Raw genomic sequence first — 16,859 nt, forward strand, 5'->3', positions numbered from 1 at the left:
CTCTAGGAAACAAATGGGATGGCTCCTACCATTCTGGTCCCCTACTTCCTAACAGCTTTCCTGTTGAGGTGCTTAATGTCATGGCAGGGTTGTCAGTGACATTTCCCAGGCTTATGGTATCGTGAAATATCAGCCTGCCTTCCCTAGCAGCTTGGAAGTTCATGGCCACCATAGCAGCTATAGACCTGACCCAAGTCCTTGAGGGCCTAGTGCACAATGGTGTGTGGTTGTGGTTGTGTGCGTGCGTGTATGTGTGTAACACATTTGTCTCAGGGCAGTGGCAACATGGTCTGTAGTTGGGGATGTTATTTGTTCTTTGTCATGGACGGATCACCTTTTGATTACTCTAGAGTTTTCTGTATTTGTCAGCTCAACTAGGTAGACCAGACCAGAAAATCAACTTCCCAAGAAAGCTAATGCTACTTTTATTGAGATTGGTTTTAATAACAGAATCTTGCAAGTCTGGTTATACTGTATTCCTCCTCCTTCTTATAGTTCAGTGAATTAGGGAGGCATCTACCTGAGCCACTCCCAAATGTTATCTTGTTGTTCTAGACTTAAAAATTGCTTCAGCTCCTTTTGCCTAGATAACATTTCCTGCATATTTCAGTCAAGGTCACCTTTTCTTCTCTTTACAATATTTGCTCCCCACTACAAGGAGGAAGGACAATTTGATTGGTCTGCCCCAGATACCTATTGGTTTCAGAGGGTGTTTGGGGAAGTTCTTAAAGATCTGGTACACAGTTTGACTGAATCCTTAGTCACTTCTTGTAATGAGAAGATGGCAATGACCCTAGATCAAATTGTGGCTGCATGCCCTCTATCTGCATGTCAATCCTGGAGGGTCCCTAGTTTTTAGAGGAACTTTGGTAGATGAAACAGAAAAGATACTTAGAGTGCTGCTAGAGAAAGAAGAGCAAAACTGATTGAACATGGGTAAGAGCCTTTATTAAAGATTTCACTGTGGTGATAAGAGTGGCAAAACATAGTCATTTTTCTATTTTTATTGTGTCTGTGGATTGCCATCTGGCAACCCTGTATAAGGTGACCCAGTCCCTCTCAGGGAAAGATGGATCAGAAAACCATCTGAAGGACCACTGTGAGGATTATTCAAAGCATCTGTCAAATAAAGTTGCCTGGATTTGCTGAGTTGGACTCCAGCTGTGCAGGTCTGGTTAGTTGACTGAGGTACAGTCTAGCAAGGTTATTTGGGAAGAGTTTGAGTCTGTTGGCCATGAGAAAGTGGGCCTCAAAGCTGTAAGCATGGTGATCTGAATATTAGGTCTACTTCTTCCTGATTGGTCAAGACCTCCTGTGAGGTGACATGTTGTTGGATTCAGGTAGTAATGATTGTATTCTTTAGGGAGGGAATGGTTCCATCAGCACTTAAGGAGGTGGTGGTCCATTCCTTCCTCAAGAAGCCATTGCTGGAATCAATGGTGTATAATTTCCAACCCGTCTCCAACCTTCCCTTTTAGGGGAAGATTGCTGAGAAAGCAGTCAGCTGGCATTCCAGAGGGCTCTGGAAGAAGCAGATTATCTGCACCCCTTTCAGTTGGGCTTCGGGCCTGGGAACAGTACCAAAATGGCATTGATTACACTTGTAAATGACCTATGATAGGCCTGGGACGGTGCATCCATCATGGCCCTCCTTGATATCTCAGTAGCCTTTGATCATGGTATCTTTCTGGACCAGCTGAGGGGGTTGGGAGTAGGAGGCACAGTGGTTCTTATCCTTCCTCCAGTGTCAATTCCAATCAGTGTTGATGGTCTAGCCCTCTATATAGTACCTCAGGATTTGATTCTTTCCCTGTTTAACATTTACAATCCTATGTTCTGCAACTGAAGATGACTTTGGATTCTTCTGCAGCATGCTGGGGATGAGACAGAGGGGGCATGACGTATAATTTAAACATGTTTAGTGAGATGTCTTTGTGCTATGGTCAAAAGAACATGAGGATGAGCCCTATGACAGCACCAACATTCAGCAGCAAAATGGCCAATTTCTAGCAATGCAGTTTTCATTTGATTTGGAGATTATTTTAAGTGTAGGGTTGGGAGCACAGCCATAAGACAAAATACTTCCATTCCCATAGTTAGAAAACCAACTCTTCCAAACCAACCAAAACACTGTGTGAAGCCCTGCCCCTTGTCCTCCAAAGGCATTTTGCAGCCCACAAGGAGGCTGAGACTAAGTTACAGCTTCCAACCCAGAAGAAATTGCCCAGCCCTGCCTTAGTTCAAACTTCACCTGAGGTATAGTAAATAATATAAGCAGGCCACCATCATACAGTTTTAGTCTTGGCTATAATATGGAAGTAATGATATTGGCCAACTTTACAGGATTGTTGTAACAATTCATAGGATAACAGTTTAATAGAATGTGTTTTGAACTTATGAAAAGAGCTATATTCATGCATGCTCCCTCCACTGGGAGGCAAGGAGGGGGTAAACAATGAAACGTGTTATGATATCGCAGGGTAAACTCTACCTCTTTTGTACTTGCATTGTAACGTTGCACACAAGTAAGGGCAGAGCATGCATTGTGACTGTGTTTTGTCATTCTGATGAAATCTTGGCTTGCTGTGGATCCCCTGGTACAAATGCTAAGGATGATCATAATCTTAAAACTGATATTCTGCTGACACTGCTCTTAATAATTTAGAAGCCATTTCACAACTGTTCGCTCCTTTTCCTAAAAGTAAAATTTGCCAAGAAAAAGAGGAGGAGAGGGCTTTGGGGGGCACAGTTTGAATAAACTTGTCTATAAAACTTGTGCCTCAAGGTATTTCATTAAAAGGTGAGTATGTTTTTATTTAAGATGGACATGCTTTCTCTAACAAAATCAAGATGGGTGCCTGAAAAGCAGTTCCAGGGGGGTGATATGGAGTGCAGAAGGATACTTCACCCTTTTCTCCAAGCTGTTTCTCTCTTTTCACAAGGTCCTGGGGATATTTTTTCTTTCTGGTTCCTCATCTAGAGCAATCTTCTAAATTTTGCTTACATTATAAGCATTCATACACAATGTATAGTTGGCAACTTTTGCACCCATACCAGAGCCTTGATAAGTTTTTTAATGTTACTTAAAGTTACTTTGTTTTATAGAGTTCTGCATTTGTCTTTTCTTTGATCCTAAACTGGAGTACATTTTTAATGAAAATTGGAGTACAGTTTAATCAACAGAAATAAATAGGACTGGCATAGCTTCTTTGGTGAGGGGAGCAGAACACATGCTATGCCTGCATAAAATCAAGAGATTCAATTCTGTGTGTTTCCAATTACAAGATTTCTGCTGGCAAGCCAAGGACAGGTGCCTGGCCGAGACATTTGAGAGCCATCAACAGTCAGAGTAGATTATTCTGATCTGAACTGGTACAGGAAATGGCAACATCGTTTATTTATAAACTGGACTGAGGCTTAAGGAACACAAGAACAACCTTGCTAATAACCATCTGTAGAAAAGGCAACTCAGAATGCATGCCCACATGTAAGAGTGGGAAGGAACAACCTTAGTTGAATCTTTTTCTCTGATTCTACTTGAGTGGTGCTTTGTTGCTGAATTTTCCATTTCAGAAGCTCAGAAAAGGAGCCAGGTACAACATACCAGTGAAGAGTTTATTGGTGCAGCCACATCCTTCCTATTACATTCAGAGGAGTTGTATTGGGGTCTCTGCCCCAACAGTTCAGGTTTGCTACACAGGGCACGATGGAGGTCACTGTCTGTGGGTGGGGTAAGCTGGCAGCCAGCTGGGAATGAATAGAGGAATCTATATATGGTTTCATGACAATCCAGCCCTCAACAGGCAACCCCTGAGGTAGGTGGGTAGGGACAGCCTCCATTTTATTAACAGAGAGAGGCAATGGACCAGAGTAGTGCCATGAACCAAATTCTTACTCCATATGGTTCTCTGCCTCACTAGAAGCAAGAGTCATGGTGGCCCTTTTGAGTATACCTTTTATTCCACTTACATAATCTCATAGAACAGATTTATGGAACAGGACTTCACAGTTCACTAGAGTCCCTGCATAATGACCCAGTAGGACAGCACTATTCGAATCTTGCGCTGAACTTCTGCTGCATGGTGTTTGTGCATATGTTTAGCCTATGGATCAAGCCACAAATGCAATGTCCATGACTGAACGGATGCAACTGAAAAAGGAGCAGGCTTTTCAGATTCTGAAAGTTCAAATTTAGTCTACAAAGCCAATGCATCTTTCATGCAGTTTAGCCCTACAAAATCTGATCTTTATATGGCAGTTGTAGAAGAAAGTAGCAGGACTAAAGAAAAAGAGAACTAGGCAGTTGTCAGTGGGAGATATAAGGATGATATGGGCTTGAGAAAAAGGCAGAAGGTTTTAGGGTCAGATAAAATCCAGGAGGTAGGAACTATTGCTTTGCCATATCAAGAAGCAAATGAAGATAATCCTTTATCCCTATAGAGAGCTCATACAATACAGTGCTTCAAAACTACAAATGCAGAATATTTTAGCTCTCCCCTAGAGACATCTTAGTTCACTAATTGTGAAGGCCAAGGTATCAGTAGCTTTTCTGGAGATGTGACTCTGTTAGACCAGCTAGGGCTGCTTAAAGAAATATTAAAATGAGTAATGCAATGACCATGGAGGGACCAATGAACAACACAAGAAGAGCAAGGAGGGTAAAGCATGGAAGAATACTAAGTGGAAAGGAGGTGACTGAGTACAACAAGCAGGCTTGGTGGATCAGATAATTAATCAGATTAGGTTCTAGCCTTAGCTCCTGAGATCCCTAGTTGTTTGGTTGCATGTCTGACTCCCTTTGCCAAAAAGGGGAGAAAAACAGCTTGAGAATAGTATAAAATCTTTTTTGGATTATTTCACTGTTAGAACTATATGGATCATACAATTTTTACTCCATCATTAGTCAGTTTGTTCCTGGTATCCAGGCTGTACCATCAAATTTTACTTGCACTTCTTTGGACAACCAAAGAAATGGCAGAGTACTGTGCCCAAACAGATGCATGTGCCCATGAATATTGCACAAATACCACATTCCACTCGCTGAGCAGATCAGGGTACTGAAAACCTTGCTGGTACACACTGCAATTTGTGGTCTTCAACAATCCTTACTGCCATTCCTCAAAAGGAAAGGATCAGAGTTTCCCATGAACACGAAATCCCAGGCAAGGATATCATGCAGAAGAGCAGGTGTAGTGCACTCTCTTGAACGGTTATGAGACTAAATGGCTAAAGTTCAATAAGGAAACACCAGCTATTCCTCCACTTCCTGCCACCACCCCAGAAAACTCTTAGTTCTGAAAGAATAGCATTGGGCTTAACATTCTGGAAGATTCAGTTGCCTCTTCCTTTGTTAACCTGCTGCTGTTTTCTGCACTGCAAAGCAGTGTAATCTGCTTGACTTCTCCAGACAGGAGGCTAATAACAACTGGCTAAGGTGTCTACTCAGGTCAATATATGGCACACCACTAATACAATAAGGTCTGTTCAGAAGGAGCATGGGTGACAGTGGCTGGAATTATATTCTGTGTCTGTCCAGAAGAAGGCAGCAACTCCTCCTGCTCTGCCTTGCCCAAGTTCTCTTGTGGTCTGGAGCCTCTGGGAGGGTTGTGACTCAGCTGCCGGTTGGACTAGACCTACGATCAGTTCAAAAGCCATTGCTTATTGGTGGTTATTCAGGAAGAGCATGAGGAAAACAGCTTATCCCACAAAGCCAGGAAAGAACCAAGGCCAGTAGACACATACCAGCTTGCTCATACTGGCATGTGAAGTTCATTGTACTCATCTCGCCCATCTTCATCAAAGTTTGGCTCTGCATCTTCTGAGTCTAGCTGCAAGTGAGAGGGAAGGACAAGAATAAGTATCCCTTCAATCACGGTGGGCATCTTTGTTACAAGTCAAAAGCCTCAGGGCATGGGAAAGTTGGAGGATGGTATAGAGATCTCTGGGAAAATGCATAACTGCTATTCCAGTGCAGTAAGGAAGGTAACATTAAATTGCTTGTTCTTCCTCTTCAAACGGCACTTGCATGGCACACTTTATAATACATGAGACCCACTTGACAAAATTAAACATGTATAATGGTCAAAAAGAGATTAGTTGTCTTAGCATCTTACCGCTTTGAGTTCTCTTTCCTGGAAGAAACGTGGCAACAGGAATCGCCGCAGAGGAACTGTCATGATCAGGACAAATGGGAAAGCCAGTGATGCCACTGTGGATTTTACCACCCATAGCAGTACAATGCAGGCTAGTTGGATGCATGTGAAGAGATTCATTCGCCAAGTCTTCACCTGAAGGAGGGAAGGGCGTTAGCTAGGCTAAGCAAATTGCACATATACCTGTCACCTTTCCTGTGCCCTTTAGAGAGGCAATAAAATGCCAGTACAGTACAGTACATCAAAATGTATAAAAGACAAAGGAAGGTTGATAACAAGAAGAAGGGATACTTGGAGATGATGATGATGATGATGATGATGATGATGATGATGATGATAAAAGTATCGTCACAGGATATAAGCTGTTCCAAGTAAAGTCAATTGCAAAAGGTAGCTTTACTTGGAACAGCTTATATCCTGCAACGATAATTTTAATACATCAAACAACAACATCTGCCTATCCCAGGTCCTTGGGAAGGACTCGATAGGTAGATAAAAATGCCAAATCCAGGCTAAACATCTGGCTGACTGTGCGATCAAACATCATCACCATCATCATCATTATCATCACCATCATCATCATATAAATGACTGTGGCAAAAAAAAGCAAAGATAGTACCAATAGTAATAGGCACCTTGGGTACAATCCCAAAACATCTGGAGCACCACTTGAACACTATTGGCATTTACAAAACCACCATCAGTCAAATGCAGAAGGCATCTTTACTTAGAACAGCTTACATCCTGCAACAATACCTTTAACACCATCAAACAACAACATCTGCCTATCCAGGTCTTTGGGAAGGACTCGATAGGTGGATAAAAATGCCAAATCCAGTCTAAACAACTGGCTGACTGTGCAACCAACAATAATAAATTTATATGCCGCCCGACTCCCAGTGACTCCCAGTAAAGAAAACTATGGGAAGTAGGAGAAAGAAGATAACAGGAATAGAAACATCAGACAGTAACTGTTATTCAAATACACAGTCTCTATATTCTTAATAAAAGCATTGTCTTTGTATCCCACCCCAACTTCCACTCACTACTTCCACCTATAGACACTCTTCACTTTGCCATCCACTGGACTCATCCTTTACCTTCACAGTTCCCTTGATATACTACCTTGATAACATAAACGTGATCAGGGTGATGCTTGGATGGCATGAAGATAAGGAGGAGCCGTTCATATAACTGAATGCCAGTCAATGACGTCACACCCATATACAGAAAAACCCCGAACAGCACAGCCAATGGAATCTGACGCAGTATATTTCCCATGGCAATGGACAGACCTGCGGACAGGACACAATGTTCTATTCTCTTTCAAAGATACCAATGTAACCATAGTGAGAGTATGAGACAACGCCGAAAATGGCACACATGTAACTTTCCAAGGAATTCAAAAGAATGGAGCTGGCATACATACAGATATACAGATTCATAATTTGGAAGGCAGAGGAAGATCTGCTGATTTTCATGTTTCTATGATTTTCACAAAATCATCTGCTCAAAACTTCAACCCAACTAAAGTATTAGAGAGAGTAATTAAACAGAAGATGCTGGCAGAGCAGATTCCATTAACTCCATCAAATGAACATAATCACCACAGAGAACATGTTCCTCTGAGAGGACCTCACCAACAAGGCCAGCGATGAGCACTCCTGTCACACGCTGTTCTTTCACTTCCTTGATCTTTGGCTTCTCACCCGGTGCTATGGCCTTGCTCATTACAGTGAGGGCATTGACATGAGTGATGGAGCGGACAGTGGCAGCCGTGAGCCAAGGCAACCCCAAAAGGGCACAAAGTCCTCCCATTGTCCCAATAAGCAGCAAATCAAGATGGAAGCCTGACCCCTTTATCAGCTTCCGTTCTTTCTTGCTGACAATCAGACTAGAAAAAAAGAAGATGACAGCAGAACATGTATGAGCTTCAAGGCCAGTCTAACATTGTTTTGCTTTAGTAAGGGGAGTATAAAGAAGGCATGGTTTTAACTGTTTTGCAGCAGCTCTTTTTAGTTAGGAGAGAGATGGGGCATATTGGTAATAAAGGAAAAAGCAGAGCCAGCAGTTAAATTCTACACTGCAGATAAAGCTTCTTGTGTACTATGCAAATTGTAGTTACTGGAAGCAGATGGGAACGTTTTTGTGCAATGTGGATAGTAAGAATTTTTAAATTCTTCATTGCCTTGATTCTGACTTCCTCACTATTTCCAGTGGTAGAAACTGTGATTTTTAACATTTACTTAGGACCCACAGGATGATAAATATGAGTAACCCAATCTGTAACATGAAGGCCTGGCACTTACGTGGTGATCTGGGTTTCCATAAAGATAAGGATGAAGACCAGCAGTGCAGGAATGGCAGAAGCAAACATCATCCAGAGGGGGAAGGCCTGCTGGCTCCCTAAGGGATGGATGAACCAACCCCGTTTATCTGGGGCTGTAACTGACAGCACTGAGGGCACATTCAGCTTCTGTAGTGAGAATACAAAATATCAACACACCAAATGTTAAGATGCTGCATGGGATAATAGCACACATGTAGATACACAGATTTTCAGTTCTTAATAAACCCTAACGCTACCTGTGCTACCAGGTTGCATGGGGTTAACTGCCTATCTTCATAACAGAAGTCAATCTTGCTTGAAAAAGAAATCTGTGTGTGTGCGTGTGTGTGTAAAATAGAAACTGCCCCAGTGAAACACTACTCAGAAAAGTTGCCATGTCTAGCACTGAAAGGCTAGTTGTACAAAGCCCACAATATCTCAATACCCTACTCCCTCATTTCAGGTTTACAAAGCTAGTAATTTGGCAGTTTTTATTTATTTATTAAATTTGTGTGCTGCTGACTCCGAATTACTTTGGGAAGCTCACAAACAAAAACATTTAAAAATTACAGTAAGAAACAAAAATAAATAATAAAAGATGACAAAGATGACAAGAAACGACAGGAAAAGGGAGAAAAGAAAAGAAAAAAGAAAAGAAAAGAAAAGAAAAGAAAAGAAAAGAAAAGAAAAGAAAAGAAACCCACATGGAACACAAAGCTGAATCTTCCAACATTCTACCTCTCTCAACACCTACTCACTCCCTACCTCCCCAGGCATCAGGAGATAGATGACTTATGCCTCCCCCCACCCCAATCTGGAGATTTCTTTAGTTCTGGATGGGGTTACACTTCACCAGACAAAGGTGGTCTGGGCCTTTGCACTATTCTGTCTAATTCATCAACTATACATGTTTCTGGATTGGGAGATCCTGCTCATGTACAATTATGCATTGGTGAACTCCTGTTTGGACTACTGCAGGATGCTGTTCTTTGGGCTGCCCTTGAAGACCATCTGGAGCTACAATTGGTCTAGAATGCAATGGCATACTGTAGTAGATCTATGTAACACCACTACTTCAGGAGCTGCACTGGCTTTCTATAGGCTTCTGGATGCATTTCAATGTGTTGATTATCACCTATTAAGCCCTTCATAGCATAGCATTGGGTTATTTGCAGGACCGCCTATCTCCAGTTATGTCTGCCCATATGTGGCTGTCTACAACAAACAGTGTAAGGACTGTAACAGCCACTGTGTAGGACAGACAGGCAGAAGACTAGCAGAGTGCATCCATGAACACCAACTAGCAGTCAGAAGACATGTTGAAAATTCCTTAAGTTATTTATTTATTTATTTATTTATTTATTTATTTATTTATTTATTAAATTTATATGCTCACAACACATGGACAGACTCAACCATAGTTTCAGCTGGGAAACTGTGAGCATCCTAGACCAAGCTAAGTCCAAAATGCTAGGGAATTCCTGGAAGCTTGGCACTCAGACACATCAGCCATCAATAGATACACGGAGATAAACCACATTTACACTCCATTCAAAAAAGACAGTAAGAAAGCTAGGAAGGAAATAAAAGACCAGAACACATCCTTACTAGCAGCCTACACCCAGATAAAAAGGGACTAACACAAGACAAACAATCAAGCAGAAAACAATAATCAAGGAGCTACCAAGGAGACAAACAGTCAAACAGACAAACAATCAAGCAGAAAACAATACCCTAATCAAAGAATTACCAAGGAGAAAACCACACCCCCGCCAACACTGGCAGGGCAAGCTACTGTACATAAACAGGAAGCAAACCCCACACCCACTAGCACTGATGATGTTACCTAGTCAGGTAATGAAACATCTGCAATCAAACAACCAAGCTCAGAGAACACCAAGGACTCCACAGTTCAACCCTGAGCTACATATATTCTGTTCTATTAATACCCTAACTATCTAGATTCACACCACAAAACAGCATTTGGCGCTATTTAGAAGCCCAGACAAACAAGTAGTTGTTTGTCCTTAGATGACTCCACATTCAGCAAAAGATCCCACTGAAACAGAGGTCAGTTAATCGATATACCTCACAGCATGACTGGGACACACTTTATTTTCTGCATGGCAGCCTTGTGAATGGAATGCTGATTAAAAGGCATGAATACAGGCTTCTGCACACACAATAGCAGACTCAGGTTAACCCCAAATGCCTAGAAAAATCAATGTCTCTTATTTCCCATGAGAATACTTGGGACATGCAGCACCAACCTGTGTATATGTATCGGTAATACTATAGTCTACCAGAACCATGACAAGTATGGAGATAGGGATTCCAAAATCTCCAATGATTCGCCGGGCCTACAGAACAAATATGGAAGAATGAACATAAGACAAATTGGAGACATTGCTGGGAGATCTTCTGAACCCAATTTTTTCTAACTTCTGAAAAAATGCTGATCATGACATAGAAGGATGATTCTCAGTAAAAATACATTGGTGAGGCGGTATAGTAGTAAATAATACACCTTCTGAAGGATAATGGATACATCTCTAATACTGTATGTCTCTTTATCTCTACATTGCCAGTTCCCATAGAAGCTACCTGGACAGATTCAAGATGATTTATTTTGAATGCTCTCCAGGTTTAAAACAACTCCAGAGCATTTTCACTTTTAAATATAATGGAATTTGAATACCCAGATTTCTATAGAGACATGTTCAAGTTCAGCATTGCAGGAAGGAGAGGGAGTACCATTTGATTCCATAGCTATGATTTTGGCCAAGCTATCTATTAAGAAATTACACAATAAGTGCCTCAGAAGGATTATCTTCACATTACTTTGGGGAATTTTAATTTCATTGGGTATCAGAATGAAGAAGACAGATAACTCAACTGAAATGGCTGCATGGGAGAAAAGCCACTATATATTTCTCCTTGGAACCAGATCTTAGGCTTACCTTTCCTCCCAAAAAACGGCTGTTCTTAAACTTGCGCATAAAGAAGGCAATGAAAAAGGTCCCCAACATGAGGATGAGGGACAGAAGGGCCGTGTTGGGCTGCATTCGGATATCCAGAGCCATAGAATCAGTAGGTAATACGCTAGAATTCAGATTTCTTTGAAGATACGGTGGATAGAATCGCAGCAAAGGATGTTCTGCAAATATCTGGGAATGCAGTATAAGAAAGAAAGGCATTTACTACTGTATCACTCCTTTCAGCCAGAGAAACTATAGCTGTTAAAACTTTTTATGCAGAACCAACATGAGAGGAGCTGGTAAAAAATAGATCAAAAATTAGTAAAGAGACAGAGCCACATGCCTACCATTTATTTTAAATTGAATCCAAGAGCTGGTATGAGCAGCTAGCCCCAAACTCCTTGGAGAAGGCTTACCTTGTACAGCTTGTAGAATGTTTCATAGATGAAGATGAGGGAGATGAGGAAGGCAAAGATCTCCTGGGTGAAGGGCGTAATGTAGCGCACTAAGAAGCTGCCTTCAGCAGCTACAATGATGACAATAAAGACAATGAGCCAGAAGCCAATCCACACCCGACCTGTCAAATATTCGATGTCCTGGCTCTGGCAAAACTGGCAAAAAAGAAATTGGGAGCTTAGAGACATCACCTAAATCTGCCTTCTCACATTGCATAGTTTCTTGCAATGACAACAATCACTGAGGTTTACCGGAACACTGCATAAAATTGCAGTAGAGATAGTATGAACCTCAGTTTGTATGTGGAGCAAGTTTCAAAGAACCAACAATGGGTTCCACTTAGCCCATTTTTGGTCAAGTACTTCCCAAAATCCACTGCCTTATTCTATCTAAGCCTTACCAGGTTGCTTAGAGATAGAATTGCTCATTACCTACCCAACCTTCCTCCCTATATAATATATAGAATCCTAGCCACATAACTGCCAAGCTCACTGAAGTCACAGAGGGACCCTCTGTGTGCAAAGTTCCTTGCATGCAAAGAGAGAAAGTATCCAAAGCAGCAGAAAAAGCATCCATGTTGGTCAACTATTGTTGTTCACTATTATAAAGCAACACACTGCCATCTTAGCTAAGGCAACACATTTATCTTACATTATGGCTTTGAGATCAATGCATAATTTGCTATGCCCAATTTGCTGAAATATGAATAATACACAATTAGACCTACAGACAACTATGGGATCCATTGGTAGTGATTATCAGACATTTTTTTTACAATATGAACCATCACTAACTTTAAAGAGGCCAAATCTAGATGTTACTTGAGCAGTATGATAGTTTCATAAAAACATGTTAGCAGAAAATAGCAGAAAGGTCTTTGTGTAGAATGACTGCTATATGTTTGGAAGCAAAACTCCCTCATTTGTAGCTAGCTTCAATGAGAAAGTAAAAATTGTTTCAGTACAGGTGAGAAACACTTCATACAAACCATTTCTCACATGGTCTTATCTGTTCAGTATTTTGACAGCAACTATAATATCCAGATAATGTGTGAATTAGACTATAGTTGAGATTTACAGGGTGATGACAAATATGTACACTGAAGTGCTATAGAGACACATCAGAAGCAAAATGTGATATCAAGGACTGTTGAAGTAAACCAAGCGAGAAATTATTTTCAGGTACCTTGTAAAAAGCTTCTTCAAAGACCAGCAGGGGCCCTGAGAAACCAATGATAAGGAGTGGCTGCGCACTCAGAAGTGAAAAGAGCATGCCCAGCACTGATGTGGAGATAATCAATTCCGAAACACCCATGAGACCATCTGTCTTCTCACCTGTAAAAAGAAAGCAATGTCTTTAGGACACACCACAGTGTTGCACATATAAATATGCATACAGTTCCTTTTCATATCTGGGTCCTAAATAAAAAAAATCCTATCTTTTTCTCTCAGTTGCCACTGTCAGTGAGTCCATCCATGCATATTTATTCTACTACCACACCTGGATTCTGGAATAGATTGCATGAGGTCCACAATTACATTCTGACAAAACACACACATACACACCTCTGGCTGGGTTCCTACATCACACTAAGCCTGATTTATTTAACCACAGCTTGTTGAATGATCCATTATTGCCTGGGTCTATATATTGTGCTAAGTTATAATTCATGGCTAATAAGCCAGAATGGCTAGAATCATATAAAATAATCATATAAAATACTGAGTCTAACCAAATAAACCACATCATGGCTTAGTGCAATGTATGAAGCTAACCTCTATGCATAGTTCTCAGGGCCAAATAACCTGAAGAGGACTCAAAAGAATTGATTACTTACCAGTAACTATGATTCTACAGTGGTCATCTGTGAATTCACACATGCCTGTGCAATAAGCAGTCATGTTCTATGCCTGTGCAATAAGCAGTCAGGAATGCTTCAGAGCTAATTTTTTGGCACCCTGTGGCAGTCTTTAAGGCAGGACTTACATCATTCTCCCACCAAAATCCTTAGCTCTGGAATATTCCAAAGTATAGGGGAAAATCCATATGTGTGAATTAGAGAAACCCTCCTGAAAAAAAATATAAATTAGAGCAGAACTTGGCTGCTAGATTTTGAGCTGATTCAGCAAGATAAAATCATACGGTGAACAAACTACATTGATTGTCTATCTGCTTCCAAGCTGAATTCAATGCAGTGGTACCTACCTTTAAATTCTTTAATCAGAGGTGGACAACCTCTTTTCTTTCAACAGCCCCATTCCTTTGGGAATAATCTGTAGGGAGGTGCATGTCAATGGAGGGACTTAAGCAAGCAGGGAAAGAGGGTTAAAGCCAAAACTGAAAAGGGCCACACATGACTCTGATTTCTATTCTGCTGCCCCTTTTTTACCTCCTCCCCATCCTCCAATGCAGCAGTCAAGACAGGGATGCTCTTGCCAGAGGTCTGAATAGCTTGATTGCAGAAATCCTGTGCTTTCTGAAATCAGGCTGAGGGCCACTCCTGGCCCTCCTGCCATGCGAGGCTCATCCCTGACTTAAAGTTGTGATCCAAATACTTATACCAGCTTGCCCATGTCTTAAGGCCTTCAACCTTCTTAAATGTCTTCTTCAGAAAAAGCATTAGACACAGTGTGCACTAAAGAAAGGGTCTTTCCTCCAATGGCATCTAATTATCAGTACAATTTTCCAGGCACCTCCAAGTGCAACGTCCAGTGCACTAATGAGATGAGTTAAGTTTTGGATAGCCTCACCATACATAAAACATCTAGAAAAAGAAAAAAAAAATCTGAAGTAATCCCTCCTATTGTGTGAGGTGTGACAGTGATGTCACACCACTGTGTGTAATATTTATTTATTTATTCATCATCTTTATATAACATCATGACATTACTCTAATTTCTTGCAGCAGTAGCCACCAAAAAACAATTTGATGTGTGTGTATAAATAAAGTCAATCCCTGGTTGTAGGAAAAAAACCACACTCCTGTTTAAACTGGTTGCTCCTAATATAATAGAATAAAAGGAAAACAATTTGAACTATCTTAGGAAAAAAAGAGAAAAAAATAATACCTCTCCCAAGTATGGCAGCTTTTTAAAATATAATGTAGCAGCTTATTTTAAGATGTTTTTATTTCTTTTGTTAGATTTATTAATGATTTTATATATAATTATATCTCCATAAAGGAATCCAAGAAATCTCCCTTTCAGAATCAGAACTGCTTAATTTGTTGTTACATTACATGTCTGATACTAAGCAAGTAATAAACATATTGGCAACTGTGACCATTCACAGAATAGGAAAGTAGAAGAACCAGATTCAAGGTTCCTCCCCTCCAAAACTGTTCAGTGGCGAAGAGGACATCCCCCGTCAGAAAAATGTGTTCTCCTACTGATAGCTGATTAAGGGATAACGCCTGTATACTTCTCACTGCTGTTGGGTAATGTACGTGCATTCATTGGCCTCTAGCACTGTGATAATGTATGATTAATAAGGTAGGAGTCTATTCTGATTTTCCTTCATCTGTCTACAAGAAGAGATAGAAATTAACTTCTCTCCTTTCCTGCCCTTATCCTTTCCCAGTTTAGACCCCTGGGTTGTTTGCTAACAGAAATCCCACTTTAGCAACATAGGGAGTGATAGAGCTTTTGTGGTTGCCATAGAAAATGAGACATGCAGTAGACTAGAAAGCCCTAGAGCCAAGTAGGGGTGAAACAGATCAAACTTGTCTGAATGCAGCAAGAGCCACATGGAGCCTATCCGCTAGGCCAGCACAGACAGGCACATGAAGCAGTCCCAGTCACTCAGCTAACAGAAGCAAAATGTCAACCTCCTGCTCAGCGTCTTGGGCAGCACAGAAAGACGGGAACTAGCTTGAGCAGAAAATGCGTGGGGAAGTGGGAGGTGAGGAAAAAGGAGGGCGGACTTGTTACCTAGCAGTCCCCCAAAGGTGATGGCAGGAGAGAGAGCAGCGAAGTAGATGAATAGCACGGCTGCGAGGCACTGGCTGTGCAGGGCATCTCTGAGGTCACTCAGATACTTGGGGTACCTGCGCTTTATGTCCCGCACCAAACCACCAAAGAAAATGCCGGTGCGCTTCAGAGGGTCATCCTCCTCCTCCTCGCCCTCTTCTTCTTCTTCAGCTTTCACCTCACATAGCTCTGGAAAGGCATAAGTAGAATAGCAGGGATGTGGTCAGAGAAGCTTGAGACAAAACATCTTTGCACACTAACATCCTATTGTTTGTAGTCAGTCAGGTGCTCAGACTGAGGTTTCCCTTATTTGCTTTCTACCAATTGCTATAAAGTCTGCCTTCAACATCTACTTTGTTACTGCGTCAATTTTTAATAGCATCACCAATATGTCAAGAGTATGTCATATCTCACCCATCCTACCCTAGCTACAGTATGAATCAGAAGAATTAGATACAATAGGCAAGGAGAGAAGAGACCTTTGGATTCCTGAAAGTTTGTTTCTTTGATGGACTTCTTCTGATCCCGCTCTCTTCTCTTCCTCAGCAGCACTTTCTGGAAGGTGGCAATTGATTTGAGCAAATCTTTCCCTTCTACTTCTGATGGAGGAATGACAATGCTACAGTCTAGGAACTCATTGATGGCATTAAGCAGATCTTGGCGGTCATCTGCCATGTAAGCAGCTTCATGGAAATGCTAAAAACCAATGGGGAAACATAGTGAGACACACTGACAGTATCTTTTCACCTGTCTCTGCCCACCCCAATATTATTGGTTGGTGGTGTAGTCCCCAACTCAAGATAGGCCCCTCAGTTCATTTTCAGAGATCAGTACTGATCCAGGATCACCACAGGTTCCTCTTAGTTCTTTAAATTCAGACTGATAACATAGTTCTGATTCAATGAGATGCCAACTATATATGTTCCAGCTGCCCCTACTTATCTGATATTTGCCTTTTATTACCATTTCGTTCCCA

At 41.3% G+C, this 16,859-nt stretch overlaps 1 protein-coding gene across 4 annotated transcripts in view; it reads right to left on the minus strand.

Moving 5' to 3' along the window:
• Positions 1-396: 396 nt before the first annotated feature.
• SLC4A3 (solute carrier family 4 member 3) overlaps positions 397-16,859 on the minus strand; it is a 51,790-nt gene continuing 35,327 nt past the window's right edge. For 2 of the 4 annotated variants that reach the window (XM_088146322.1, XM_088146323.1), the window contains exons 13-23: positions 16,363-16,579; positions 15,845-16,072; positions 13,101-13,249; positions 11,876-12,070; positions 11,442-11,648; positions 10,752-10,841; positions 8,462-8,628; positions 7,760-8,046; positions 7,278-7,447; positions 6,114-6,287; positions 397-5,828 (exon numbers count right to left, since the gene is read on the minus strand). In XM_088146322.1, the coding sequence (XP_088002448.1) occupies positions 5,751-5,828; positions 6,114-6,287; positions 7,278-7,447; positions 7,760-8,046; positions 8,462-8,628; positions 10,752-10,841; positions 11,442-11,648; positions 11,876-12,070; positions 13,101-13,249; positions 15,845-16,072; positions 16,363-16,579 (1,962 nt within the window). In that variant the 3' untranslated portion in view covers positions 397-5,750. The remainder of the gene's footprint in view (positions 5,829-6,113; positions 6,288-7,277; positions 7,448-7,759; positions 8,047-8,461; positions 8,629-10,751; positions 10,842-11,441; positions 11,649-11,875; positions 12,071-13,100; positions 13,250-15,844; positions 16,073-16,362; positions 16,580-16,859) is intronic. The other 2 variants (XM_088146324.1, XM_007438418.3) reach the window with 2 other exon arrangements.

The sequence above is a fragment of the Python bivittatus genome, unplaced genomic scaffold (assembly GCF_059951505.1).
Source record: "Python bivittatus isolate LINGU-HERP-01145 unplaced genomic scaffold, Pbiv_v1 ctg000480_np1212, whole genome shotgun sequence".
Classification (NCBI taxonomy): Eukaryota; Metazoa; Chordata; class Lepidosauria; order Squamata; family Pythonidae; genus Python; species Python bivittatus.